Genomic DNA, 26,173 nt, shown 5'->3' with positions numbered 1-26,173 from the left:
ACAGCACCGAGAAAATCGAAACAAGCGTGGATCAAATTACGAGACGACGGTTAAGGAAACAAAGGAACGGAATAAAAAGGCGACGAGGCCATTGACCAGAAATTCCCGCTCGTTGCAGGTTCCTTTTGTGTAAGCAGGTTTGCATGAGAGGCGGTCTGCCAACGGCGGGTCCAGCACAAAGAAAAGGCTGGGGCGCGAACCTGAGGGATGGTGGGAAATGTCAAAGACCATGATTACCGCATTGGATCGCCGGTTCTATACCTCTGGGACTTACCCCTTGACTGAGAGACGATGCAGGGTGAGAAAATGGCAATATGAGTGGATGGCGGAAGCGCCGTTTCCGCGCCTCCTTGACCAGAACGGTGGAATGTGTCTCGACCATCGAGTGTTCCTTTTGAGACAAGTTCAGCACCCCACGCGCCCCGAGTGATTAACAGTATCTGGTCGTGCGGATTAGTCTAAAACCTGTCGTGCGTTATTGGCGGTATCCTTTGCCGAGATTCCTCCTGCGTCAATGGACAGGCTGCCACGAGCCCGGATTGACTATTTAGGGTAGTCCTTCAGATGATAGCTCTTCAGCTTGACAAATTGGTCGAACCCGTATCTGCTCAACGTGACACCTTTTCCAGAATTCTTCCATCCGGTCCAGGCCAGGTCCTACACGGCGTCAGCAAATGAAGCAAAAGCATGCCACGAAATACGGCTTACAGGACTCGGAAAATCGCAGCGGTTGATGAAAACAGTGCCAGCCTCGACGGCTTCGCACAACTCGTATCCCTTTTCCGTATCTTTCGTCCATATGCTCGCTGTCAAGCCAAACTCGCTGTCGTTCATCAGCTTCACAGCCTCCTCATCGCTCTTCACCTTCATGACGGGAATGACAGGTCCAAAAGTCTCATTCTTCATGATTGTCATGCTATGATCCACATTAGTGAGCAGCGTCGGGACGACAAAGTTGCCTTTGGATGGAAGGTTGCTGAACGTCTCGTTTTCGGGGGTGGCGTTGACAGCGCCCTTGTCGAGCGCGTCCTTGATGTGCGCCTCGATGGTCTCCTTGGATTTTTTCGAGATGACCGGGCCAAGGTGCGTCTCTTTGTCCAGAGGATCCCCAAGCCTGTACCCCTTCAGAACGCTCTGGACTGCCGAGACAAAGTCGTCGTGGATCTTCTCGTCGACATAGACACGCTCTATTGAGCAGCAGCTCTGGCCCGAGTTAAAAACTGCACCGTCGACAATCTCCTCAGCCGCCCACGGAATGTCGACATCCCCGCGAACGTATGCCGGGTCCTTCCCTCCCAGCTCCAGGCCGACGTTGACAATGCGGTCCGACGCCGCTCCCTGGATGGCAAGGCCGCCAGCTACCGAGCCGGTGAAGCAGACGAGCGAGATCTTGGGGTTGCGCACGATCGTCTCGATGACTGTGGGCGAGCCAGAGTGGAAGTATTGGATCACACCGTTGGGCAGGCCGGCCTCGGTGAATGCCTTGGCGACTTGCTCGACGACGGTAGGCGTTTGCGGAGAGGGCTTGAGAATGACCGGATTGCCGGCGAGCAGTGCGGGTATCAAGGCGTTAACGAGGATGAGGTACGGGTACTAAAGGGAGCAGTCAGCAATTGCTTCATCTAGGCAGTCTTCTGATACACCTTGAATCCAGCACTTACATTCCACGCAAAGATGATCAGGACCGGCCCCACAGGCACTTTGCGGATGAATCTCTTAAAACCCTTCTCCGGCTCTCCAGGGGTGTCCTGGAGCACATCATCGCTGATCTTGAGGAGGTGCTCGGCCCTCTTTATGGCCGTAGTAACTTCCTTGGGCGTGTAAGCGATAGGTCGGCCCATCTGGACGGTGAGCTCGAAGGCGAGGTCATCTTTCCTCTCGTCAAGAACCTTGAGCGCTTTTTTGATAATGTCTTTGCGTTCTTGCAGCGTCGTCTTGCGCCATGACTCGAAGGCCTGCACGGCAACGTCGGGAAACTGCTCGAGTTCTTGGGAAGAGATGCCGTTGCGACTGAGGATCGGCTCGTTCGTGGTTGGCGAGATAGTCGTGATCACTTCGACAGACATGTTGGCAGCGGATGATTAGAGTCTTGATGTTTTATGGGTGCAGAGAACAGAATCGGTACTTTGCGCTTGGAGTTGATCTGATTGTCAAGTAATCGACCGTCGTTGTTCATCCCTTCCCCCTACGCTTGCTTCCCTCATGCTGCTTTGGGCCCCTCCTTGCCGACCGTCATCCGCAACTGGATAAGATAAGATAAGGCAAGTAAGGCGGATCCCAGTTTCGTAGTATTGGTACCACGGAGATACTTGAGGGCAGGATATTGACAATTGCAGGTGTGCGATATGGCTGTATACACGTGTAGTTCTAATTTCTGTTACTTGGAAGGGAAAAACCTCATATCAGCCTATTATAAATAACTTGAAATTCTGAAGTACAATTGTCTGGGTATTTCTACGGCGCAATGATCTCATGCGCATGCTTTCCAGGCCAGTCGCTCTGAGGTACTGGAAGCTACCTATGCACGGACATCTTAGCGTGCTGCCGGAAGTTTTTGGATGGACACTAGCATTGGAAGGGCATCAAAAGAGAAGATCAACGGAGAGCACGCCCAGATTCTAAGGTACCTTGGCTAGCCATCGCAACCGCTCGCCATGGCCGACAAGCGCAACCAATTCCTCGACGCCGGCGACAGCGACGATGACGCGGGCCACAACTATGATTCCGAAGACGGTTTCCAGAAGGGCGGCCGCAGTGCAAAGCGGAGGAAGGTAGACGACGACAAGAGCGACCCTGAAGATCATAGCGACCAGGAAGACGACCATAGCGACGAAGGCGGCGCGAACCTGGGAGAACCCTTCACGGAACTTGCAGGCGCTGGCAACGAGCGAGCGACAAAGGACCGGCCCAAAGGCGACAAATCGGGGCCAACAGCAGAACTCCCTGGCGTATCAAAGCCCCTCACCAAAAAGAACCTCGTCGCAACCGAAGCTGCCATCAAAAAGTCTGGCGTGGTTTACCTGTCGAGAATTCCGCCTTTTATGAAGCCCGCAAAACTACGCTCGCTGCTTGAACCCTACGGCAAGATCAACAGGATCTTTCTTACTCCCGAGGACCCCGCCGAGCACGCCCGCCGCGTGCGCAGTGGGGGCAACAAGAAGCGGTCATTTACCGAGGGCTGGGTTGAGTTTGTGAAGAAGAAGGATGCGAAAAAAGCCGTCGAGCTGTTGAACGCCCAGATCATTGGCGGGAAGAAATCGAGCTGGTACCATGACGACGTCTGGGCCATGAAGTATCTGAAAGGCTTCAAGTGGTGGGTTTATACATCAGCAACCCCTCATGATCTTGGCTGGGTAAAAGACTAATATTGACGCAAGGCACCACCTTACTGAGCAAATCACGGCCGAGAATGCAGAACGGGCCAGCAGGATGCGCGCCGAAATTGCCAGGACCACCAGGGAAAACAAAGAGTTTGTCCGCAATGTGGAAAAGGCCAAGATCCTCAACGGGATTCAGTCCAAGAAGGCAGCCAAACGGAAGAAGCCGGGAGAGGACGAGGAAGAAGCACCAGACGGCAAAGACGTCGCTTCCAACGCCGAGGACGGACCAGCGCGGGACAGAAGACGGACATTCAAACAGATACCCCTGGCAAAGAAGAGGAAACAGGAAGAACAGCCGGAGCAGATCCACAGAGTGCTCAGCAAAATCTTTTGATCTTTGCTAGGATACGAGACAAGGGGAAGGGGCCGTCTACGTTTCCGTTGGGTTCTCTTGGTGATTGTTTAGACCTATGCGTATACCCAGTTCTGCTTGATATTGACCTGCCAAGACAGACCTCTCATCAAGCTTTGTTCTTCTGAGACATCAGTGACACCCCCAGGGCTTGACACACCCCCAACGAAGAATAAATATTGTCCCATTTCTGCTATCCTCAGCCTTCCAAACCCTCATCTCAATCATGCTCCACTCCGCTTATGGTCCAGCTGCTCTATGAACCCGGGAACACATCATGAGTGATCTAAACGCCGGCCCCCCTCTTGTGCCAGGGACTGGTTGGAACAGACTGGACATCGCGACCGTTCAGTCGGCGATCCGGACCTTGCGGATGTCACGCGATCAGATCGCGGAGCTTCAGGGGTACATCAAGAGGCTACTTGACGAAGAGAAGGACGTTGAGCGGAGGCGCCCACTGGAGCTGGTAATTATACGCAGGTATCAACACGAGTGGGAACTCTGGGGAAACGAGGCTTTGGACAAGACGCGGGCGGCCATCCGAGTGTGCGTCACGGCATTACGCTTGGGAATTTTCCTAACACAGGCTCTAAGGGCCCCATTATCATCCGATGGTAGCGCATCAACCCCACAGACCAGGGGGAGCTCCCGAGCCATATCTCGAGCCGGTAAGGACAGCCCTGATCCTCCTTCGGCTGGCTCTGCTGTCACTACGAGATCTCTCGTCGGAGGCTCTGGATCCAACACGAACAAGCCCCTTCCGTCGACACCCTCCACCGCACGCGATGCACAGACACAGACTGAAGACCTCGGCGACCAAGCGAACTTCCAGGGTACATGCATTAGGCATTCGCGTGGCTTCTACCACGAGGTCCTTGAAATCAAGGAAATACCGAGAGGCAACCCCAAGGTCGTCCTGAATGAGAACTGCCGCTTCCCGGGCATCATCCCCGTGCTCGAGTCCGCCGAGGACGACAACACGACGGACAGCTCAATGCTGGGTCAAGCCAGGACTTCAGCTCCTCCACCCCAGTCTCGTCGTCTGCCCAGGAATAAGGAGCCTTGCTTGCCTCCTCGACCCACCGTCTCCCATCAGCGAAGACCTACTCTCACCGCATGCAAACCCAGCTCATTCCCACCCGCCGCTGTCGACCTTCCCCGCCATCCCGTGCTTAGACGTGCACTGAGCCGCCTCCCCCCTATGCCCACTCAAAGCAAGCATTCCAAGGCAAACCAAACCCGCACGCGCCCGACCACCAACCCCAGCGACAACCTCAACACCACTTTCACGCTCAATAGAAGCAGAGCCACGAGGAAACGAAGCACGAGCACCCCGAGTACTCCCGTCCCTTCTCCCCTCCGCAACTCAATGAGCTCCTCTACAAGCCCCAGCCCCAGGCCCCGGCCCGGTTCCAGCCCTTTACAAACTCCTTCTCACGTCCACACCCCCCCAAACATGGCCGGCACATCCCCTCCAACTCCATACACCTCCGCATTCCCACCTACAGCTTCATCAGACGCACCACCCCACTCTCAAGTCCCCTCGCCACCTCAACCAAACTACATCCTCCCGGCCGCCGGTATCTCCAGTCCAACGGAGGCCGCTTTAGATATCAGATTCGATTGCCAGGCTCAGACGCAGCTACGCTCACCGAGGTCAATGAAGTACATGACAGCATCACGACGGGCATGATGAGGCTGGCTCAAGAGAGACGAAGTATACTTTGGCTGGGCGAGTCTTCGGGACGGGAATCAATCAGTGAAACTATCGAGTGTCTCGCGGGATCCGTTCCAGGGGAAGATGATTACGGGGTTGATGACGAGATTGCGAGCGTCCGCTGGTCGGGTGAGGGTCCAAAAGTCGAGGTGTGAGCCTTTGTAGCGAGGCAACCTCCTATGTAGGGGCTACGGGATGCGGTGCTCGCGTCCTGATTCTGGGTGAAGTATCGTTAGGAATGCTTAACAAATTCCCGATTCTTACTGAAGTCAGGAGCGTACCTTGTATTCAGGAACTTTCGATATTTGAATCACATAGCACGTCAACCCATACACAGATATGAACGATCCATTGAATAGTTGGCCCAAGTAAGATTCTTCTCCTTCGGAAACCGGGCATTCCACCTCACAAAATCCCTACAAAGCATGCGCTCCACTACTGCTCGCCGTCCTTAATCTCCAGCTCCTCAAAGTCATCCAGCAACTCATCCATACTAATCTTAGGCCCATCCTCTTCCTCAACCCCCGTCATCTCCGTCTCAGCAATGCTCATGGCATCGGCATCCTGCGGCGCCTTCTTCTTCTTCGGGTTCTTGTACAGCGCCAGCGCAGCCCTCAGCTCTTCATCCTCCTCCACATCCCGCAAAAACATCTCGTACTCGGCCTCCATGCGGGCCTGGTCAGCTGCCTTGGGCAACAGCTCCCCTTCGTCCTTGGCCATGCGCTTGAGCTTCCAATTGCGCCGCTTGTTCTTGCGCCGGTTAGGGTAGTGCTTCTTAACCAGCACCACGTCCGGGATCGTCGACCCGTACGCGCGCGAGTTCTCGATGGCGTCGAGCGCGTCCGAGTTGAAATTGGTGCCTGACAGCATGTACCCCATGACCGAGTCCCCCGGCTTCAGCAGTGTGCCAAGGTGTGTGCGAGCAAAGTAGGTGTTGTCGTTGACGCCGAGGTCGGATGCCCGGGCGACGATGGCCTCACCGAGCACCCACTTCCCTTTGCGCAAGCCTGTCGGCTCAATATCCATCACGACGAACTCGACCATGTCGGTGGCGCCAGCCAGCGGGTGGAAGGGCGCCCGCCAGTAGGCGTCGGCGCTGAGTTCGGCTGTCTGGAGTGTGTTTGGGTCGAGGAGGTTGACGGATGTCCCTATCCTGTAGCAAAGCACGAGAGGGCTGATGTTGCCGAGCGCCTTTGCCAGTTTCAGGGGCAGTGCCACGAGGTCGTCCCGGCAGACCGGGACAAGCTCTGCTGAATAGTTGAATTTGTACGATTTGTTGCCTGTGTGGGTATCTGCAGAAATGAGGTGCCTCGACTCCTTCGTATGAATTGGGACAACCGATTTGAGGAAGTGAATGAAGGCTTCGGCTTGGTTTCGTTGAGCGAAGAAGAAGTCAATGCCGTCCTTCTCTTCCTTGATGTTTATTGTGTCCTTGTGTGCCTGGTGCTTGAGGATCAATTGTTCCAGTAGCAGGAACGTCCTCTTATGGGTCACCTTCTGCCGCACCTGCACGGCAGCACGCCACACATTGGCTGTGTACGACTTTGCGCACTCTTTGCATTGTTGGTAGGCGACAATGTAGACGACTTCGAAGCTCTGCTGCAACAAGACACCGTCGGCGACCGCGTCTTGGATGGTAATCTTAACTTTGATGCGACGAGAATGTGGTTCTGTCCAGACAAAGCGGGCGTCGATAATCCGGACTTTGCCCAGGTTCCGTAGCCGCTTGAGGCAGAGCGACAGCAGCTCTCGTGACTCGGGGGCGGCCGTCACCCAGCTCGCGGGCGGCATCAGCCATCGGTCGCAGTCTCGGCAGAAGTGTAGAGTGCCCTCGCGTTGTATGCCTTGTGATATGTCGACGGTGGACTTGATGCAGTCGTAGCAGAGCGCACCGGCAGAAGCAGTGCCATCGATGGGCACGCCGCAGTTGCAGCAGAGGATGGTTGCGCCCGTCCGCGCAGTGCCGCCAGCCATCGGGGCCATGCCCATGGGACTATCGATATCCATCACGGCTGTACTCCGGGTTGTTCTGCTGTGATTCCGCTGGTGGGTCTAGGTATCAAATACAGACGGATCGTCGAACTCGAAGGGTGGTTGTGAAGAGAAAAAAGCAACACAAGTCGGTGCTTGAAGACTGCTTGGTGTTAATGTCTGGAGCTGGTCCAGAGGGGCGACTTGACCCAAGAATTTTGTGAATTCATTGCCCCGCGTTGCTTGATAAGCCCAGCTTATCGCGTCTTGGGTGGCGTTCGAGACCCACATTAGAGCTTGGCCCTGTCCTCCGTAGCCTTGGCAAGTTTGTCGGAGGTTGAAGATCTCCGTTCAGGTTCCTTCCTTCATCACTGCCTCGCAACATGACATCGACTTGAATTCGGCTTATGTTTCAAAGGTATTACCGACATTCGAGGCATATGATGACCTAGCCGACGTTCATTGGAGCTTCAGCATTGAACTGTCATGGATATGCACCATGTGTTGCCACGTTGGGACCATGCCAACCTGAACACGTTTCATAGCTGGGCAATCAGCCATCAGGGCATCTCATGACTGCTCTTCTCGATTTTCCGAAGTCCCCTTCATAGATGAAACTTGGCGTTGTCGCAGTCAGATTCCGTGTACATGCTGCCTCGGGTTTGGTTTTTAGCGTTCTTGGCCGCCGCTACCGGAACTGGACGGCCGGGGAATCGAAACAGTACTTGGTTTGAACCGTCCCTCTGCTCGTTGAGCCGCTTGGAGCAGCATACCATACACACCGGACCTCGATTGCAAAGACGAGAAGAAAGCCTTCACATTTCGTCCGACGGTTCGATCCAAGGGTTCACTTTCTGAAGTGAGCTCACGCCTGGTGCTCACGTCTTGTTTCCCCCCCACCCTGGAAGCTCATACTGTAACCCCCCGTCTTCTCGTCCTTGACCATCTTGAAATTGTCCGTACTCAGCCCAAACGGCTTTAGCAGGCCGTTGCCCAGGTCTTTTAGCTTCGCCCACATCTCGGCCGTCTCCTTCTCCTGGGCGGCTTTGGCGCGCGGCGACAGCGCCCGGAGCTGCGCCTGCACAATCTTCTTGTCGGCCGCCGTCAGGTTGGCCATGCCCGACAGCCGCTTGTAGTCTTCAATGGCGCCCTCCAGGTTCGACCACCCACCCAGCTCGCTTCGGGCGCGCGCTCGTCTCATCAGCGCCTTGGCGCGTATCCGGGCGATGTCGTCCTGGCGTTTCCGGCGGGCAGCTTCAATCGCGTCATGCTCTGGGCTCATAGACAGGGCCGGGCCGGCTTTGGTGGCGCCGGCGCTGATTATCTCGGCTTCAGCGTCGTCAGCCTCTTCGACTCTAACTTGTTCTGCTTCGGTCTTGGCCTTCTCGTTCCCCCGCTGCTCCAGCCGATCGAGGCCGTCCAGCGCGGTGGTGGCATTGCTGATGGCTTCCTTCCATTCTTCCAGCTTCAAGTGACAAGCGGCGATGTTGGACCGGAGCACAGCCAGCTCGTAGTCCAGGTAGTCGGGACACACAGCCACGGCCTCGTCATACTTGTTGATGGCAATCTCGTACTTGGCCGACGCGAAGAGAGCATTGGCCTCGGCCTTGTGCGAGTTAGACTCGGCTACCAGGGACTGTTACGGGTCAGACGGTTATTGAATGCGCTTGGAAGGGTATGCCTGGGGGTGCTGGTACTTGCCGCCTCTTCCTCGGGTGAGAACCGTTCGTCGTGGTCGTCATCGTCATCTTCCTGATTTGGGAGATCAGGCTTTACAGCCTGAGCTGGCGCCTTGTCATCGCCGATTGCCATTGTCAACTGTCCTGGTCAGGCCTCGATCGAACGGCTGGAGTGAGAAGCGAGATAAAGCACCGGCTAGACTCGGATCTAATGGATGAAGTCGCGGTGCCACGCGAGGGTTCGCGGCATTGATTCCTTATCTCCGTTTTCACATGCGCTAACTCGTTAAGTAACGTTAGGCTCTTGCATGGTTCCACTCGCGGCGGCATTCAACTTCATGAAACGGGCCGGGGTGGGTTTCGCCGTTTTGGTCGGCCTTGAACCCCTGACATGGCAAACAATCAACATCTCGTCCGATTATCTCGCAGTTCCCTCGGCTACTCGCATCACGTCAACGGGAACGGCTCGAGTGAAACCGGTTTAATAAGAGTGGGAAAGCTCGCGTCATCTGTGTATGATCTGGCGTACTTAGCTGAACCAGGAGGGCTCTTGTCAGTTCTCACGTCGACCTGTCTATCTTGAGAAAGTCAGCCTCCGAAATCAGGCCGGGCGAGGTGCCCCGCAGCAGACAGGGGGAACGATCCGTTGTTGTCTTACCTTCTCTCTCTCACCTCAACTCTGCGACTGTTTCATCTGTCATATCTCCCTCTCACTTTCCTCGAACCATCCCGAGTGGACGAAAGCGCCGTCCATGTAATTGTACCTTGAGGGTATCGTCACCATGGCTCCCAAGACCGAGTATGTGCTGCCCGTCCACGTCATACTCTAACACACACTAACACTTTTAGTAGTTTCCCGCCCGTCCGCGCCTGTCTGTTCGACATGGATGGGTTGCTTCTCGACACCGAGGATCTCTACACGCTCTGCATCAACCTGATCCTAGAAAAGTACCAGCGCCCCCAGCTGCCGTGGAGCATCAAAGCCAAACTACAAGGCCGCCCCGGCCCCGTCGCCAACAAGCTCTTCCACGATTGGGCCCAGCTGCCCATCACCCAAGAGGAGTACATCAAGCAGCTCTACGCCCTGCAGGCCCAGCACTTCACCACCACCCAGCCTCTCCCGGGCGTGCCAGAGCTCCTCTCCAATCTCGGCCGCACCCGCTACTGGGACCTCCAGAAGGAGGAGCAAAACCAACCCGCCAGCAACGGGCAGGTCCCGCACCGCGTGCACATCGCCCTAGCCACCTCATCCCACGAAGCCAACTTCCGCCTCAAGACATCCCATCTCTCAGAACTCTTCTCCGTCTTCCCTACAACGCGCCGCGTCCTCGGTGACGACCCGCGCATCGCTCCCGGCCGCGGCAAACCCCTACCCGATATCTTCCTGCTCGCGCTGCAAACCATCAACGACTCCCTGCCGCCCAACGAGAAGCCCATCACCCCTGATGAATGTTTGGTGTTTGAGGACAGCGTACCCGGCGTCGAGGCCGGGCGGAGGGCGGGTATGCGCGTCATCTGGTGTCCGCACCCGATGCTGAAAAAGGAGTATGCCGGGCGCGAAGCCGAGGTGCTCGCAGGCCGGACGGGGGAGGCGGGCGATGTGGATCTGCATCAGGTCGGTGAGGTGGATGACGGGTGGGCAGAGTACCTGCCTACGTTGGTGGATTTTCCGTATGAGCGGTACGGGATTGTGGTGCCGCCTCTTGAGGTGGAGAAAGAACAGGGGATGATGGAGGGCGGGAAGGTGGACGAGGGGGAAGTGGTGCAGGTTGTTGAGACTGCGTAGGCACTGGAGGGGGTTAACGGGAGCGCGGGGTTCCCTCGACGATGATTTGGGCGAAGATGGAGAATGGGTCATGTTAGGTTTGCATTGGCGGGATGGCATCATGCAAGCTTGCATGAAAGAGGGAATAGAGATGTTCGGGTTGCTATTTTGAGGCAGGGGCGTCGACATGGCCTGGAGATTGTGATGGATGATCATCTGTCTCCTTTTATTCAACAAAAGTACCGGAGATTGCGGTGACGGACAAGGGAGTTGAGTTAATGTTATGATTCGTGCTCGCCATCCAACAAGAGCGGCACCCACAGCCAGCATAGAGGCGCTAGACTTTGACATAGAGGTTGTTGATCTTTCGGGGGGTTATAGAGCAAGTGCAAATAGAGCTTATATAGACATTTCGTGGCATAACTCTAGTGCTTGTGCCCCTACCTCACAAACCGAGGCAGTGATTCTCAGGCCCCTCACTCGGTGGCAACCTTGAGCTCGGGTTTCAATGCTAGCCCCAGGACATAGCACCTATGGTACTGCGGGTGAATACCACGATGCCCGTCAGGGAGTGAAGATCCGTCTTTTCTGTCGCAGTTCGTTCAGAATGTGCGCGGTAAGAACTCATAGGAACAAGTTCGGCGACAGAGAGGCTGCTACCCCTCATAAAAGTGGTGCCCAGCCCGCGGCATCATCGAATGCTACAGTGTCACGAGCCTGCGTGGCAATACAGGCGCCGCTGCCGTTCAAATCTCGACACGAGCCAGCAAGTTCAGCGCAATATGTCCCTGGGACCAGTGACATTATATCCAACCCCAACCATTACTCACCCGCCAGCCCTCTCCCGTCCATTCCACACACCACTCCCCGCAGGCACAGGTATCCCAACCAATTCTCCAGCAACAGACATCATCACCGTCCTGCGCATTCCCTCCCCCTACCCTTCACTCACCGCCCTCTCGCCATTGACATTCCCATTCCCATCCACATGCCCAACACCACCATCTCTACCATCACCATCCGCCCGTCTCCACACACCCATCAACTCCTCCACAACCCTCCCTACACCCGACCGCCACCCATTCTCCCGCCCAATCCGCTCCAGCACACACAGCACCTCGTCCTGCTCCTCGCGGCGGTCCACCAGCGCGGGCCCGGCGACGACAGTCAAGAGTGAGCTGCGGAGGACGGCAACCAACACCACGCCGCGGTCGTCGCGCGTGCTGTTGCTGTGGGCGACGATGCCACAGACGTGGTGGGCGTGGTGCAGTCCCGCGGAAGAAGAAGAAGAAGCAGAGCCACCGAGCGTCGTTGTTTCGCGGGTGCTGCCGTTGTAGTTGTTGTTATTGTTGCGCGTGTGGTGGTGGTGGTTGATCGGGTTGGTTTCCACCAGCAGGCACATGGCTGTGTGGTAAAAGAGGCGGCCTAGTTTGGCGGAGGGTTTTATGAGCCTAGTAGGGATCAAAACCGTCAGTGGCCGTGAATGTAGGATGGAAAAGGTGAAAATGGGAAGGTAAGGTAGGCTTGACTTGAGACGTACCACACGTTGGGAAACAGGGACTTGGACGAGGGGCCCGGGGAGTAGCCGTACGGCCGCATCGAGCGGGGGCAGTTGAGATTCCAGGCGTTGCACATGTTTTGGAGCCGTCTCCACTCGGCGAATCGGTTCTGAAGCCGGACCTGCTCGTCGTGGGGCGAGGGCTCTTGGAACCTGGGAGTGTTTACGCGGAAGTTGGCGACCTTGGCCAGGATATAAAAGATGCGGTGCACCCAGAGCTCCTCGTCACCAAATTCAGATGTGCCGTTCATGGCGGGTGGAGGTCTCTGGCCCTCGGTCCGGACACTCCAAATATCTTCGCTTCCGGCCACGTTGCGGCTGCAACTTCGGCTGACAGCTCCCATGTTAGCGAAGTCCAGGTCGAGTCCCCATTCATCCGGGTCCCACGCCGTCGGCCAGCCGAAGGAGAGGCAGGCGAGTACGTCCATGCCAGCATTGAGCCAGAAACAAGCTGCCCCGAGACCGGCCGATGATGCGTCCCAGCCACAGTCGCGGACAAGCGCGCGGGCAGGAGCAATGCGACCTGTCCGCTGGGTGGGCTCGCTCATGACATCGTACGCGTTGAGGACAACGGCCGTCAGGGTGCACTGGGGGAGGTTGCAATCCCTTTCCTGCTGGCTGCGTGACAGCTGTGCTGCGGCGATGCCGTAGTAGTACTCTGCCTTTCCGCCGTCATGTCCTCCTGTCAGCGTTAGGTGTCTAGCGCCGCATGCCAAAAGCGCATTGAGCAGCATGGGCAGCTTGAGGGCCAGATATGGCACCACGTTGGTAAAGTGCTTGTCCTTGTCCAAAGCGTCCATCCAGATGGCAACTTCGTTGACAAAAACTTGCATAAAGTGAATCTCTTCGTCGGTGTTGAGGTAGTCCCGTTCACTGGTGCTGTCTTCGCTTGGTGGCGTCATGAGGCTGGCTGTGGTAGCGAAGTGCTGGCTGGTGTCATGCGAACCGCTGGCGTGGAAGTTCGGGGCTGGCGACGCGGCATTCTGGGCAGGAGGTGAAGCGGCTCCCAGATCATCGGGATTCCTGGCGTTGAGAGGACCCGACCTAGAGTGTCCGGCAGACTCGGTAACGCCCAACGGCGACCCAGGTGCAGCTTGAGCAGTCACGGATAAACCCCGAATGCTTGCCGTCCGGAGCGATCTGCCGTCCGCAAAGGCTACCGCCGCAAGAAGTGGAGGGTGTCCGACATGGCTGGGATGATACAAGCCACCTGGCGGATCTCCACTGCCGTTGACCTCCGATGGGAGGGCAGTGGTTGCTTTGGAGTCTGGTGGCGCAGTGTGCCGAAAGCCTCCTACTTCCGAGTGCGCCTCGGGCGACACGGTGACGCTGGGGTAGCGGCCGAGTCCCCCTTGGTACTCGGAGGCAATAACCCGCGACTCGTCCAGGATGTGGACTGAGATAGAGGCAGGTCAGCGCATCCCGTATCAGCAGAGACCAACTGCCCATGTTCAAGAGGAAGCGAGAGCGTGGGCGAGCAAGATGACATAGGCAACGAACCTGACCAGTCAGCCGTTGAAGGTAGGCAAGGCGAGCCCCTGACCTGGATGTCGATGAAGTTCAGTCGTATCCCACGTCTGCACTCGCGATTGCTCCTCCGGCATTTGCTGCACTCGGGCGCTCCCTCGTCGCATTTGAGATGACGTTCACGGCAGGTCAGGCACCCCGTGCGGACTCGCTTAGACTTGCCCGCGACGGGACTTGGCGACGGAGCTGCCCTGGCTCCTTTACCACGGTCGCTGCTAGCAACCGCCTCCATGGCTGCCGCTGGTGGGGCCGTAGCCTGAGAATCTGGCGCCCGGAGCCGACTGCTGCCGCTGAAAGAAGCACCGGGTGTACATGTGCCTTGCGGTGTCATCCTTGAGGCGGCATCCCGGGCGGCGGTGATGTGACGTCTGTTCGAATACGACGGGATCGTTACCGTGACTGGCGCCTCATCCCAAGTCCTTGGAGCTGTTGGCTGCGATCTAGCACACGAGGGATTCCGTGGCCGAGAAGTCGGGCGACGTTGACGAGCAGAATCCATGGTCACGGGAGCGTCTGCGCAAAGAGGCAGCCAGTTGGTGTCAACAAGAACCAAGGAACAGGCTAGAAACACAAAAGGCGTCGGGTGACCCGAGCCGAAGGCCTCGAGTGCTGCTGGGTGCTTCAGAGGACTCGAGGGGAGCGCACAGATTCCACAACCTCACTTTGGACGCGGCCCATGGGTCTGGGGTCGAGATGACACTGCAGGTATCCGACCCTATGTCCTGGTGGCACGCCATTGGGTTTGGTGCTCGAGCAGGCGGCAGAAGAAGGTAATTCTGCTGTCTGGTGATTGTTGCGCCTAGGCTGTTTCAAACGGTGGTCGACATGCACAGCCATCAGGACGTCGGGTGGGGTTCTGGCATCGCTAAATCTTGCACTATCAATGTATGAACCCAAAATAGTGGATTGCAGACGGCTGAGCCCGCGTCCCCTCACACTGCTCAAAGTGTTTGGCGATGCCGTGTTACAGGTTCATCACTGCAGGTTCAGGTTCAGTTGATGAAAGGTGAAACGGGACAGGGAGGGCCCAGTGCTGAATCGGTGGTGATATGCGGCAAAGGGGTCCCAGTTGAACGGAGGGGTCTTGGCGGGCAGGAGGGAGTTCTTGGCACGTTTCCATTCCGTCGGTTAGTTACACACCATGCCAATAGCTTAATACAGGTATTATGGATTAGGTATTACCAGATAAGATAGACAAAGCCGGATTGACTACCTACTGCCGCTGTCTCTCCCGACCTAGCGTCTCGCCTCTCTGTTTCCTCTAAGGTAGCCAGTCCTTTCCCAATCCCATCACAATGCCAGGCCGCAGACCTCGCAAGCTACCGCCAGCGCCGTCTGCACCGTCCGAGCGGGACCCACGCCGGCCTTGCTTGTTCGAAAACGCCTCGGCCACGGTGATGGCTTGGAAGTTGTTGGGTCAGATGGTACTCTGAAGTGGAACTCGAGACGGAGCTTGAGACGGGGCTTGAGATGCTGCTTGCCGCAGCCTCGTCAACCTTGATGGCGCAGGGCCTGCCTTGCCTGCTCCCGAGGATCTCAGAAGTTGGAGGGCATGCCGAGTTCGTCGCGTTCGGCGGGCGTCGGATTTGGACGAGCCCTCCAACTTCCGGGCACTCGGGAATGGCCTCCTGCACGTCGTGGATCTCGACCTGCCAGCCATTGCCCCCTTCTTTCCCCCACACTGTCTGGTCTTGAAGGTCAGAGCCCCTTCGGCTGGCAGATAGGCAACGACCATGTGGTCGAATTTCTCGCAGGTCGGGGGCAGATCCAGCCAAGGAATGCTCCACTGCAGCAGGTACTTGCCGTCGACGGCTGGTGTGTACTCGGTGGCTGGTGGGATTAACCATCCGTACCGGATCCACCTGGTGACATCGGTGAAGCCGACGAGGGACAGTATCGTGTCCGCCGACGTCCCGTTGCTGAGGAGTTGGGGTTCGCCATCTTCCACTATGGCCGACGTTTCATTGCTAGAGACATAGATGTTTCCATAATCCACAGTGTCGTCTAACGAGGTGGAGTAGAACTGCCCGCCCGGGAGTTGCCAGATACACCAGAATACGTGAAGTCCCTAAGCGACGCCGCGACACTGGCGTTTTGAATGGCCAGGACAATGGGCATGGTGACAGCTGGCTTGTACGTCTCGTTGTGGGGGAAGACGATGTCGACTTCAAACTGTCGCGGTCTCGTGGCCACCTCTACCGCGGTCGCCAGCGTCGCCAATGCTGCAGATGCCCAAAGCCAACCTGAATGCATTGCTCCAGATTAGAACTCAAAGAAGTAGGGAGGTTGTGTTGAGCTGCTGAGGACACAAGAGCCGAGTGCTCGGGAAAAGCCTCTGTGGGAATGAGATGAACTTCTTTGTGTGGCTAGGCTCTCGAGGTAAGCGAGGGCGCCTTGTGCTCACAAATGAAAGAGACAAGTATCGAACGAAGGAAGTAATTTGCTAGGCAACTCTCAGTGTCTCAGTCCCTCTCTCAGATGTCTCCTACAACCAGTCTCAAAAGTTCCAAGCCTACCTACTGTACTTTCACGATTGTGCCTCGCGCCAAGTTTTCTTTCTCAAGCCGTGCCATCTCTGCGTTGAGTTCATCGACCGGAATTTCCATTATATCGATGAACTCCTTGACCAAAGCGGCACGCCTCTCGAACCACCTGCTCCTTCGAATTTTGCGGAACGGGTAGTCGTCAGGCCTCGTGTGCTCGTGTTGCAACCAAAATTTGTATGAGCACACTGCTTTTGTCATGGGATATGCTCTGGGCTCTTGATAATAATACAAAACGGTTTGGTAGGTGTCATTCTTGTAATCGACTTGAAAAAGGTTCAGCCGCTGCGCTTTCGTTAGTTTTGAAACATCATCTGATATGTTTCCGTGCCACGGTCTCAAAGGTTATACTCACGGATTCCTTGGAAAGTGGTGGCTTGTACTCAGCCTTCGCTTTGTTGACGTTTTGAACATGAGCGTCGTACGTGGCCTTGATAACCGCCATCCATCTCGATTTCAGTAACTGGATGCTATCCGAAGCCAATTGCTCCATCTCGATGTTCAGGAGATCGATGAAGCCACTTTCTTCGTCGAGAATCTCGACAATGTCGTCGTCCGCCAGTGGCCGTGGTTGAGCCTGATACATTCGACGCCTGCGCGTGGCGATTGCGCGACCCCGGTGACAGCACACGTGGTTGATTTCGATATCGGGTTCGTCGCACTTGATCCGGCGAAGCAGCGAAAGCAGTACTCGTCTTGCTGCCTCGACGCCGCAATGTTCCTCGACCAGTGTCACCCATTCGAGAGACCAGAGAAGCCCCGGCCCGAAGTATGTCGACGAAGAGAAATCGGTCATGAAGATGCAAGATATGGTACAGCCGTCTGGCGAGCATGGGCATTTGCAGTTGTCCCCGTCAAAGATATCAATCCCGGCCTCGAGACAGAGCTTGATTGCGTCAAGCTTTTCCCATGCTTTCCAATCGTCAAATGACTCCAAGCTAGAAAACAAGTCGAACAGAATCGTTCGATCTTGGTTGTCCTTGTTCCCGATGTCCGTGCCGTTGTCAATGCAAAATTTGATCAGTGCGGGACCGCGGCACCGAGCCAGCAGTGAGTGAATGGCCTGCTTGCCATCGCTGTTCCGGTCGTTGAATCGGTTGAAGCCGCACCGTACGAGAGCCGATGCCTCTTCCATAGACTCCACGTAATGCATGAGGTTGTTGTCGTTCACACCCTGGAAGCTGTCCGTGAGGGACATGTTGACGTCGGCCGCGTGCAAGTTCTTCACCAACTCCACGAAGAAATCAGCCCTGTGGTCCCACGGAGGTCGATCACAGGATATCGTGCTGATAATGGCCACCTGGGCACACGCCTGACGAACTTCGACGCCATTAATATATGTCTCCTCTATTGTCCCTAGTGCGTCGATGACGAGATCGAGGTGGCCTCGAGCAATTGCGTAATGGAAAAAGGTCCTGCCGCCTTCCCGGTCGTCATATCGATGCCTCCTTGGGTCCCTCTGTCGGATGATCGGGTTTGCGCGGTTGGATAGTAACAGAGCAACAGTCTCCTTCTCGCCCATGGCGGCGGCATACATGAGCGGAGTTGCTCCCCAATTGTCGGTGACGTCCAAAGCATGGCCAGCGTCCAAGAGAATGCGACAGACGCTTGGCTTCGTAACAGCCAGATGTAAGGGGCTCTGCCCGAGGAAGGTCGTGCTCTCCACCAACTGCTGGCTGCTTGGCTGGCTTCTCGACAACCAAGCCTCGACGTCGTTGTCTGAACCAGTGAGAACCACGCTACAGAGTGTTGACGAGCCGGCGAAGGCTAGAATACAGTGGTCAGTCATTCATCGGATTGTCAGCGTCCAGTTCAGTGTTAGCTCGGGTAGATACTTACTGGGTCCTTCCCTCACGAGTGTAGCGAGGTACTCGACAAAAAAAGGATCGGGTGTATGTTCTCCAGCAATCCAGTTAGGCGAGCAGGATTGTGGCCACTGTTCCCAGCGTGGTGAATTGATGGCAGTTGGATCAAAGCCACAATCCAGAATAGCATCAAGAAGGTCAAGGTGCGGTCCTTCTCCGATCCAACCTGCGCACTTGGCGAGGAAGCTGCGAGCGCGATCCGTTAGGACTCAATGCCTGAATCAAGTACGATGGTGAGCGAGGGAACTGACCCGCAGTCCTGGTCCTCAAGACTCATGTCAAACTCGTCCACAAACATCCGGAGCAACTTCAACTGGTCCCTACTGCGACAGCCCCAGGGGTATTTCAAAAGGTGCTAGTAAAATCTTAAGTTCCTTACACTTCTCAGCATGTACGCTCTGAGAGGATAAGGCATTACCTGTACGTAGCTTTGTCCAGACGGATCTCGATGATATTTGAAGGTAGGATCCGACCGATACAGTTCAAAAAATTTGGCTTGGGCCTGTGCAAGTGAGATGTCGCCGCGCGCGGACCGGACAAGAGTCTCAAAGCCAGGGGACGTATACTTCACGATTCTCTCCGTCTTGAGAACTGGTCGAATCGTGTGCCCCATTGCATCTGCCGTTATGTTCAGCCCGGCAATGATGGCTAGTGGGATGCCGTAGCTCGAGAGCGCAAGCCGGAGGTTCAGGCAGAACTGGCTCGAACAACATTTTCTGGTCACGGGCTTCTTCAGAAAGATCGAAAGGGGCGTGTACTCCAAGCCCCAGACACGTCCAGACGTCTTTGCCGTCAGGTGGCACAAGCAGTCGCAATGTCGTGGACCGCAGTGCTGGTGTTTCTTCGCTCTCGATATCCTCCGAGTCTGTCGTTCTGGAACCGATGTCGTCTCCGTTATGGCGCGTTCAAGAGAGATGGCGGACTTGTGGACCATCGCCGGGCCACCGAGTTCCCCAGAAGAAGCGTCCCTGCGATGGGCAACGATAATTGCCTCTGACATCCGAACATGTTGTCGTAGTAGAAAGTGGGTTGAGACCGAACACGCTCTGAGTAGAATACATTGTCAGAAAATGTTTTAACTTTGCAGAGTTCAAGCATGAAACCTGCAGATTGATGTCGTGAATCATTTCCATGATGCTATCTTTGGCGGTTTTGATTTGTTCCAGAATGTCTTTGCGAGTAACTTTAAGCTTCAGTTTGTCGAGACGACCGGACAGTGCGTGGCCTTCCGGAAGATACTTGCGCTGGAGCTGCTGTACGGCATCCTCCACCTTGTGGAAGCGGCTCGACGATTGCTGGACGGCGAACTTGACCGCGGGATCACCCTCGAGTGACTCGGACCGCAGCCTTTCCAAATGCGCTTGAAACAACTCGAGCCGTTCAGAGAGCGGACCCAGCTGATCCGCAACCTCGGCAGGAATGTCCTTGAGTAGGAGGGTTTTCAAATCTTCCATCCTGCAGGTAACCTGCAGAACAAAGGCGGCGATGCCGACGCAAGCTGACACGGCCCCGAGAGTTTCAGCCATGACGAAAGAGACGGAGTCAACTCAATTGAGGATCAAGATGGCAGAGCGCTATGGTGGTCCCTTGTCTCAGTAGACTGTAGGAACAATCGAAGGAAGGAAAAAAGCAGAACTAGCGCTTGATTTTCGCAAAGAACTTGGAAGGACCTCCTCCAAAGGGGTTGCTTTCTACTTTGCCTTGCCCTGCACGGCCTTTTGGTAAGCAGTTAAACTGGCAGTATGGATACGGTGGCGGTGCTCAGTTAGGTACATTGACGTGCAGGCGACACCCAATGGTTGGCCCTTGGACGCCGCAGGCCGCATCTCGCGAGGCCGTCACGAAGGGAGAGCGCCCGAGGTGGACAACCACCGCACAAGTAGGTACACAGTGAATGAGTACCTATCCCAGGCTGCAGTTGCAATTGGCTACATGCACGTGCACAACCCTGATCTACATACCAAGGACAGTCAGGGGTAATTGCTAAGTTCCAGGTTGATGTGCCCCGATTTAGGCGGCGCTTCTCTCCTCCCTCTCATCATTATCTTGACCAGTTTTAATCTACTTTCACGAACGAGTCCACACCGAAAACATGGATGACCAAAAAACCAACGCCAATGTTCGCGCCGCCACTCGGCTCGCCAGCTGCACCTCACTCGAGCGCCGACTCGCATCCTGGTGCTACTTCCTGTCGACTTTGGTACTGAACGCCGTTCTTCGAATGTTCGTCTGGCCGCACGTCTCGGGCAGCCCATACCTGATTTTGGTCGTCATTGGCACACGCATTGTCGTCGGCGTCTCCTGGGTGCGCCTCCACCCATACCTGACGGGCGAAGAGCGTATAGGTCCCTTATTCACACCGCGGTTGGGCTTCTACCCACTGCCATTGTCGATCTTGTGCTTGGGAGCTGCTATCGAAAATGCAGGATCAAAGAACTGGGTGGCTCAGGGGTACTGCAAGCAAGCAGACCTAGATGACGGACGTGTTGGGTTTATCGCACTATAACACCAAAGTATGAAGGGACAATAAGGATTCCGGGATAGTTAGTGCTATTCAATAGTTATTGTATGGAGGCACATTTAACTAGCGTTTTTTTGTTCAGTGACGGACGGAAATGGCAAGTGCCAAATTGAAAACTGCAAACATGTAATCCGTACTTGTCCAAGACCACCACCCTAACCCTAACTCTCATATATCATCACAATTGCATCTTCAAGTTTACTGTATAGATTGCCCGACGCTCTCCGCCATTTCCATTGTCATCATACAGAATGGCGGCCGACGCGCGACCCGCGCAGCCCAAGGCGATCCTGCGCGGCCACAAGGCGCAGGTGCATGCCGCTGTCTTCGTCAGGGGCAACGATCGCCTGTTGACAGGAGACGCAGATGGCTTTGTTGTTGCATGGGATCTCACAACAATGCGGCCCCGGGCAGTCTGGCAGGCTCACGGAAACGCCATCCTGGGCATCGCCGCTTGGGACCACTACCGCATCATCACGTAGGTTGATACTGGTGCCTTTCCCGCATTCGGCCGAGAAAAGAAACTAAGACCTAGACTTGGCCAGGCACGGACGAGACAACAAACTCATCGTGTGGAAATTGGCCCCAGAGGACGAGGCCCGGCTAAGCACCAAGCTTCCTCTGGACCCCTCCTCGGAGACGCGGCCACAGCCTTGGATGCTGTACATGCTTGAGGTCAACACCATGAATTTTTGCTCTTTCTCTCACTGTCCAGCTTGCCCGGAGTCAAGCCCGGCATCGTCCGAGATTTTGGTTGCAGTGCCAAACACTCTAGCGTCTGAGGCTGTGAGTCTTTCAGTCGGCTGCTGAACTCGTAGCAAAGCTGACCCCATAGCCAGATCGACATCTTCCACCTGCCCACTCAAACCCGGCAGCACACGGTAAAACTCGGCGAAAAAAATGGCATGGTCATGGCCCTGTCCCTCTTCCACCAAGCCGGTACCCTGACGCTCGTCGCCGGCTACGAAAACGGCGTGGCAACGGTCGCCCAGCTCGGCAGCCACGGCGTCTGGGTCATCAAATACCAGGCCAAGTGCCACTCCCAGCCGATCCTCTCGCTCGACGTCTCCCCACCAAAAAACTTCTTCCTCACCTCCAGCGCTGACGCAGTCATCTCCAAGCACCCTCTTCCCCTCGTCTCGCCTCCATCTCGATCCTCACAGATCTCCCAGTCGCCCACCTCACCATCAATCTACAATCCTTCCCCTCCAGAAGCAGACCCCCAAAAGTCCCTCCTCACCGCAGCGCTCTCCCGCGTAACCACCAGTCCTTCATCACCGCCAGTACCACTAACACCCAACTCCGCCGAAACCATCCAACACCAACCCCTCAAAACAGTCAACACCAAACACGCCGGACAGCAATCCCTCCGCATCCGCTTCGACGGCCGCATCTTCGCTACCGCCGGCTGGGACTCCAAGGTGCGCGTGTACTCTGCCAAGACGCTCAACGAGGTGGCCGTGCTCAAGTGGCATATCGCTGGGTGCTACGCGGCTGCGTTTGCGGCTGTTGATGTTGACTCGGAATCAGAATCAACGCCACAGCAAGAGCAACAACAACAGCAGGAAGAAAATGAGCAAGAGGAGAAGAGCAGGGTAGAAGCGGAGAAGGGAGGTGCGCAGGATGGAGGAGATGAAGAGGCCAGGAAGGATGTAACCGTCGTCCCCAAACTGGTTGAGATGAGTGTCAGAGAGAAGAGGATCCGGCAGGCGAGGACGACGCATTGGTTGGCGGCGGGGAGCAAGGACGGCAAGGTTAGTTTGTGGGATGTGTTTTAGAGGGACCATTAAGAGAACGAGATGGGTTCTGCTCGAATGACGAACAGGATTCTCTTGAGACATGCACTCGTGAACATACAGTACATTGCAACAGAACACCCTTCTATCCGTATATTGTGGGTAGCGATTGTATACAGGTGTCAAGAGTACAGCCCCTATAAAACGACTCCCGCCAATATCTATTCTAGTCGTGTCGTGAAACGCCCACTCTTCCAACACCAGTAACCGAAAACATGCATCAGCCCGCCCCTCTTCCCAAAGCTCATTACAACTCGTTTCATGACAGGAAACATCAACAAGAACAGCACCAACTGCACCTCACCCTCACAGCTTCGACCTCTCCTCCAACCTCCGCCGCCTCCTCCTCTCCACCTCGGTCCGATCCACACTCCTCTGCTCCTCATCACTCAGCCGCGCAGGCGTAGGCACCCCCTTCCCCTTCTTTCCCCCTTTCGCCCCCTCCTGCTCCCCCCTCACAGCATCCTCAAACAGCTTCCTCCCCAACATATCCGTCAGCGAAAGCACCCTCGTGCTAACGGTAGCCCCATCGCGCCTATTCTTGCCCTCGCGCCGGCTCGACGCAATATTTTCCGTGAAATCCCACAATCTCCCCGACGCGAGGATCCTTCCCGTCTTTTCGTCCCGCCCGGGCTGCCAGTAGGGCGCGATGCGTAACCTCGCCGGGATGCGCGGGTCCTTTGAGCGGATCACCTGGATGATGCCCTCTTCTTCGAAGCGCTGGTACGAGTTTTTGAGGGTCTCCTTATTGACGGCTTCGAAGTAGGAGAGGTCGCCTTGGTGGTAGAGGGTCTTGCCTAGCTGTTGCAACACAACAAAAGCAATTGTCAGGTTGAATGCGGCTGGCGGAAAAAGGGAGTGAAATGAGTGGGCGTACCAATTGTGCGCTCTCCTGCGCTTTGGATACCTGGATCCAGATGTCATTCTCCTGGCCGAGTGGTGGAGTCAAACCCATCAGCGAGACGGCGGCCAGCCAGCTTGCCTCGATGAACGGCCAGATCAAGAAGCAGTAAAAGTCAAAGTTCTCTCGTCCTGCGGCCCGTTCCGCGCCGGAGAGGCCGATCTTGGTGATGCGTCCTTCCTCGTCGCGCTCAATGAGGATGACGTTTTCCGCCTCCAGTTCGAGAACCGTCTTCTCCAGGTTGGCGGCGAGCCCCTTGCCCGAGTAGATGAACTCGCCGCGGAAGAGCGACGAAAGGAAGAAGACTTGGTCGTACAGATCCTGGTACGGCATGTCCTGCATGGACGGCCCACCACCCTGCTTGACTCGCGTGTACAGCGCCGCGGCGACCAGTGACTCCGAAATGAACAGGTGGATGGTCATGTTCCGATAGAATGACAACTGGAAGCGGTCGACGGCGTAGTAAGTCGGCTCGGCGAGCCCTTCGACGACGCCCACGAGGTCTTTGCCCAGCACCTCCAAGCCGCGCTCCACGACGTCGCATATTGGGGCGTTGCCGAAATGCGCGACGCGCCCTCCTTTCGCCCTAATTCTATTTGTAAGCCACTCAACGCGGCGGGTCAACTCGTTTCTCCCGACACCCCGGCCACGAAGTGTCAGGAGGACAGTCCCGATCAGCGCTGTTGGCATGACGACCGACACAGCATTGATGTCAGCCAGCACCTTGTAGCCCAGCGTCCGCAGCAGCTTTTGCCGGATGGCCTGGTTTTTGACATCCTTCCAGTCTACCTTGATCCCGAACGAGATGTGGGATATTTTACTGAGTTGCTGGTTGATGAACGCCCTGAGGCTCCACGGCTCGTGGAATCGCACGTCGACCCTCCCTAACCGTAGCGAAAGAATACTCGATCCACCAGTAAGGAAATCGGTCAGGTTCTCCTGCTTCTTCGGCATGCCTAGCAGCTCGGTCACGTAACCTTCGGTTTCGATCACCTTGTCATATTGGGTGCTTACGGGGCAGACGATGGCGTCTTCGACCCGGCCCGAGAGAAGGCTGTCGAGCACGAAACTCAATATGCCAAACTTGGGAGGGAGCAGTTTCCCTGTCCGTGACCGGCCACCTTCGATAAAGCACTCCAGGTTGTAGCCGCCTTGCAGCAGGACGTCAATGTAGGACTGGACCAGGGCAGTGTAAAGCTGGTCGTCTCCAAAGGATCTGCGGATGTACATGGCTCCTTTGCGGTGTTAGCGCGGCGACCCTGCAAATAGTTGTTCGGAAAGACTCACCGGCATGCTGCAAGAAACTACCAACCAGGGGAAAGTTTAAGTTGTCTCCAGCAACAACGACGGGGAGCGCCAGGCCAAGCCTGTAACACAGCAGCTGCATAGAGACATAGTCGACGTGCGACCGGTGGCACGGCAGGAAAATAATACTCTGCTTATTCCTCGCGGCTTCCTCGGCGACGCTGCGCAGCCGCAGAACCTCCTCGCTGGAGACGTGAATGCCTTGATGGTACGCTCGCAGCAAGAGCTGCGTCACCAGGTAGTAGGCGCTCCTGATGAAAGCCTTGCTTTCGAACTTGCAGATCATCTGATCAGTAAGCTTCTCCGCCACTTCGTGCAACCCCTGGACGAGCGCAGCCAGGCGCTGCGCTTTCTTGATGGCAAAGTCCTTGTCGTTCTTGTTGATCAGGCCCTCTTCCACCTCGGCCGCGACGCGCATCTCGGCCAGCTGTGAAATCTTGGTCTGCAGCAGCGTCGCCGACATGACCTGGGTCTTGATGTGGTCTGTAAAGCCCTTGTAGAAGATAGGCTGGCCGATGACGTTGTCGTATGCGCGCCAGCCCGTGCCTGAGACGTAGAGGGAGATTTCGCGGAGAAAGCTGAGAATGGTCAGTCAGGGGCGTGGACCGAAGGTGCTGGCGTGACAGGGCCACCCACCGCAACGGCTCGGAACGGAAGCGGGCCATGTTCTTCATCAGCGCCTCGCCCCCGATATCCTCGCCGGTGAAGGCGGGTTCGACATAGCCGCTGGGCTGGAGGGTAACGCTGTCACCCAGGATGCGCAAATCGGGCGCCGAGTCCTGGCGCTCGTCGGAAGCCATGATCGGAAATGGTTCGCAGTGCTATTGCTGCGGTGGAGGTCCTGGACCAACCTGGGCTTCCCTTCACAACCTCTCTTCCTTTTCCTTGCGCTCCGTCCTCAAGAACCTACCCCAGAGACAACCAATGGATTTTGAGAAGTGTTGAGTTATTCTTTCTGTTGCTTCGGAGGAATCACGTTGTCGGAATTGATACCATTCACTCCTGGCACAGTACTATTCTTGTCTTCTTGAAAGGCAAAGGGCGACTGCCTACTGTGGTTCAGATGCCGGTGACTTCCTCGAGTTCCCGAGGTCGCTTCTGAATCCTGATTGTTCAAGGAGTTGATGACAGGGGTGATTTCTGGGGAAGCTGCTTGAAGTTGGGGATGGTGGGGTGCCGAGTCGAGGTTAAGCCCAGAAGGGCTAGCGCGGGGTCAATCACACAGTAGACCTGGGAATTGCCAAGCATGCAGAGCTCCATCATCTTCACTCAAAAAGTTCCTCAAGTCAACAA

The 26,173-nt window shown here is 56.0% G+C and overlaps 12 protein-coding genes across 12 annotated transcripts; 5 read left to right on the top strand and 7 right to left on the bottom strand.

Annotated features, from left to right (window-relative positions):
* Positions 1–193: 193 nt before the first annotated feature.
* Positions 194–2,381, bottom strand: N657DRAFT_647826 (ALDH-like protein). The gene is made up of 3 exons (XM_062793395.1): positions 1,662–2,381; positions 709–1,593; positions 194–657 (listed from the first exon to the last, which is right to left on the bottom strand). Exons 1-3 carry the CDS (start codon positions 2,064–2,066, stop codon positions 544–546), a joined length of 1,404 nt encoding a protein of 467 aa, XP_062645413.1. The 5' UTR covers positions 2,067–2,381; the 3' UTR covers positions 194–543.
* Positions 2,382–2,469: 88 nt separating this feature from the next.
* Positions 2,470–3,467, top strand: N657DRAFT_647825 (uncharacterized protein). Its single transcript, XM_062793394.1, has one exon. It carries the CDS (start codon positions 2,655–2,657, stop codon positions 3,363–3,365), a length of 711 nt encoding a protein of 236 aa, XP_062645412.1. The 5' UTR covers positions 2,470–2,654; the 3' UTR covers positions 3,366–3,467.
* Positions 3,468–3,936: 469 nt separating this feature from the next.
* Positions 3,937–5,715, top strand: N657DRAFT_113172 (uncharacterized protein). Its single transcript, XM_062785790.1, has one exon. It carries the CDS (start codon positions 4,010–4,012, stop codon positions 5,423–5,425), a length of 1,416 nt encoding a protein of 471 aa, XP_062645411.1. The 5' UTR covers positions 3,937–4,009; the 3' UTR covers positions 5,426–5,715.
* N657DRAFT_113167 (NMD3-domain-containing protein) lies at positions 5,623–7,551 on the bottom strand. Its single transcript, XM_062785789.1, has 2 exons — positions 5,731–7,551; positions 5,623–5,666 (listed from the first exon to the last, which is right to left on the bottom strand). The coding sequence occupies exon 1, from the start codon at positions 7,454–7,456 to the stop codon at positions 5,885–5,887; it is 1,572 nt and encodes a 523-aa protein (XP_062645410.1). The 5' UTR covers positions 7,457–7,551; the 3' UTR covers positions 5,623–5,666; positions 5,731–5,884.
* Positions 7,552–8,045: 494 nt separating this feature from the next.
* N657DRAFT_113198 (uncharacterized protein) lies at positions 8,046–9,361 on the bottom strand. Its single transcript, XM_062785792.1, has 2 exons — positions 9,122–9,361; positions 8,046–9,056 (listed from the first exon to the last, which is right to left on the bottom strand). The coding sequence occupies exons 1-2, from the start codon at positions 9,230–9,232 to the stop codon at positions 8,286–8,288; spliced, it is 882 nt and encodes a 293-aa protein (XP_062645409.1). The 5' UTR covers positions 9,233–9,361; the 3' UTR covers positions 8,046–8,285.
* A 294-nt stretch (positions 9,362–9,655) lies between these two features.
* Positions 9,656–11,129, top strand: N657DRAFT_113190 (HAD-like protein). The gene is made up of 2 exons (XM_062785791.1): positions 9,656–9,898; positions 9,952–11,129. The coding sequence occupies exons 1-2, from the start codon at positions 9,882–9,884 to the stop codon at positions 10,883–10,885; spliced, it is 951 nt and encodes a 316-aa protein (XP_062645408.1). The 5' UTR covers positions 9,656–9,881; the 3' UTR covers positions 10,886–11,129.
* A 1,205-nt stretch (positions 11,130–12,334) lies between these two features.
* N657DRAFT_623053 (uncharacterized protein) lies at positions 12,335–14,931 on the bottom strand (the record flags this gene model as incomplete). Its single annotated transcript, XM_062790673.1, has 4 exons — positions 13,923–14,931; positions 13,721–13,818; positions 12,758–13,657; positions 12,335–12,643 (listed from the first exon to the last, which is right to left on the bottom strand). Exons 1-4 carry the CDS (start codon positions 14,446–14,448, stop codon positions 12,335–12,337), a joined length of 1,833 nt encoding a protein of 610 aa, XP_062645407.1. The 5' UTR covers positions 14,449–14,931.
* Positions 14,932–15,148: 217 nt separating this feature from the next.
* On the bottom strand, positions 15,149–16,202 carry N657DRAFT_665405 (uncharacterized protein; the record flags this gene model as incomplete). Its single annotated transcript, XM_062795287.1, has 4 exons — positions 15,149–15,318; positions 15,378–15,634; positions 15,682–15,916; positions 16,009–16,202. 4 exons carry the CDS (start codon positions 16,200–16,202, stop codon positions 15,240–15,242), a joined length of 765 nt encoding a protein of 254 aa, XP_062645406.1. The 3' UTR covers positions 15,149–15,239.
* On the bottom strand, positions 16,164–20,028 carry N657DRAFT_647819 (uncharacterized protein). The gene is made up of 7 exons (XM_062793393.1): positions 19,465–20,028; positions 18,776–19,403; positions 18,609–18,712; positions 18,332–18,543; positions 16,848–18,259; positions 16,466–16,777; positions 16,164–16,392 (listed from the first exon to the last, which is right to left on the bottom strand). The coding sequence occupies exons 1-6, from the start codon at positions 19,881–19,883 to the stop codon at positions 16,466–16,468; spliced, it is 3,087 nt and encodes a 1,028-aa protein (XP_062645405.1). The 5' UTR covers positions 19,884–20,028; the 3' UTR covers positions 16,164–16,392.
* Positions 20,029–20,397: 369 nt separating this feature from the next.
* Positions 20,398–20,947, top strand: N657DRAFT_647817 (uncharacterized protein). Its single transcript, XM_062793392.1, has one exon. The coding sequence runs from the start codon at positions 20,450–20,452 to the stop codon at positions 20,861–20,863; it is 414 nt and encodes a 137-aa protein (XP_062645404.1). The 5' UTR covers positions 20,398–20,449; the 3' UTR covers positions 20,864–20,947.
* A 182-nt stretch (positions 20,948–21,129) lies between these two features.
* Positions 21,130–23,070, top strand: N657DRAFT_623048 (WD40 repeat-like protein; the record flags this gene model as incomplete). Its single annotated transcript, XM_062790672.1, has 3 exons — positions 21,130–21,356; positions 21,424–21,664; positions 21,718–23,070. 3 exons carry the CDS (start codon positions 21,130–21,132, stop codon positions 22,654–22,656), a joined length of 1,407 nt encoding a protein of 468 aa, XP_062645403.1. The 3' UTR covers positions 22,657–23,070.
* N657DRAFT_600756 (acyltransferase-domain-containing protein) lies at positions 22,755–25,960 on the bottom strand. The gene is made up of 4 exons (XM_062790086.1): positions 25,517–25,960; positions 24,863–25,458; positions 23,552–24,810; positions 22,755–23,475 (listed from the first exon to the last, which is right to left on the bottom strand). Exons 1-4 carry the CDS (start codon positions 25,678–25,680, stop codon positions 22,981–22,983), a joined length of 2,514 nt encoding a protein of 837 aa, XP_062645402.1. The 5' UTR covers positions 25,681–25,960; the 3' UTR covers positions 22,755–22,980.
* Positions 25,961–26,173: the final 213 nt, after the last annotated feature.

Source organism: Parathielavia appendiculata (genome assembly GCF_033297405.1).
Source record: "Parathielavia appendiculata strain CBS 731.68 unplaced genomic scaffold N657scaffold_11, whole genome shotgun sequence".
Lineage (NCBI taxonomy): Eukaryota > Fungi > Ascomycota > Sordariomycetes > Sordariales > Chaetomiaceae > Parathielavia > Parathielavia appendiculata.
This window is presented reverse-complemented; position numbering and strand designations above follow the sequence as displayed.